Source organism: Colobus angolensis, unplaced genomic scaffold, assembly GCF_000951035.1.
Source record: "Colobus angolensis palliatus isolate OR3802 unplaced genomic scaffold, Cang.pa_1.0 Scaffold89, whole genome shotgun sequence".
NCBI lineage: Eukaryota > Metazoa > Chordata > Mammalia > Primates > Cercopithecidae > Colobus > Colobus angolensis.
In genome coordinates, this window is record NW_012122820.1 from 3,873,099 (window position 1) to 3,873,513 (window position 415).

General features: G+C 35.4%; 1 protein-coding gene across 1 annotated transcript in view; it reads left to right on the forward strand.

Annotated features, from left to right (window-relative positions):
• Positions 1–235, forward strand: part of LOC105503956 (tubby-related protein 3-like) — a 36,029-nt gene extending 35,794 nt beyond the window's left edge. The window contains exon 4 of the mRNA XM_011931098.1: positions 216–235. Coding sequence (XP_011786488.1) covers positions 216–235 — 20 coding nt within the window. The remainder of the gene's footprint in view (positions 1–215) is intronic.
• Positions 236–415: the final 180 nt, after the last annotated feature.

The window sequence follows — 415 nt, forward strand, 5'->3', positions numbered from 1 at the left end:
AAAAAAAAAAAAAAAAAAAAAAAATCTACATGACTCAAAATTACTCATGGCTTAAGGCCTCACAGGGGTGACAGTATTAAGCATCTTTTACATCTGAATGTTGGTAATTGTCAGCGATGGTGGTATTTATACTATTGCCTGAGAAAAAGAAGATAATTAAATATAAAATACTAGCTACCATGGATGACTGTTTCTCTCTTTTTGACTATTTTCAGTTCCCACCCTCTTCTTCTGACAGAGTTGTCACTCAACCCCTCTGCTCCACCTCCATTTCATAGTTGGTGATGATTGATAGCCTTTCTTCTAGTTGGAACTCGCATTTCCATAAATATTCCCATACATTTCAAAGGTCCCTTGTAGTCTTCTTTCCTTTTTAGAAAAATAATTTTATAATGAGAAGGGATTATGGCCGGGC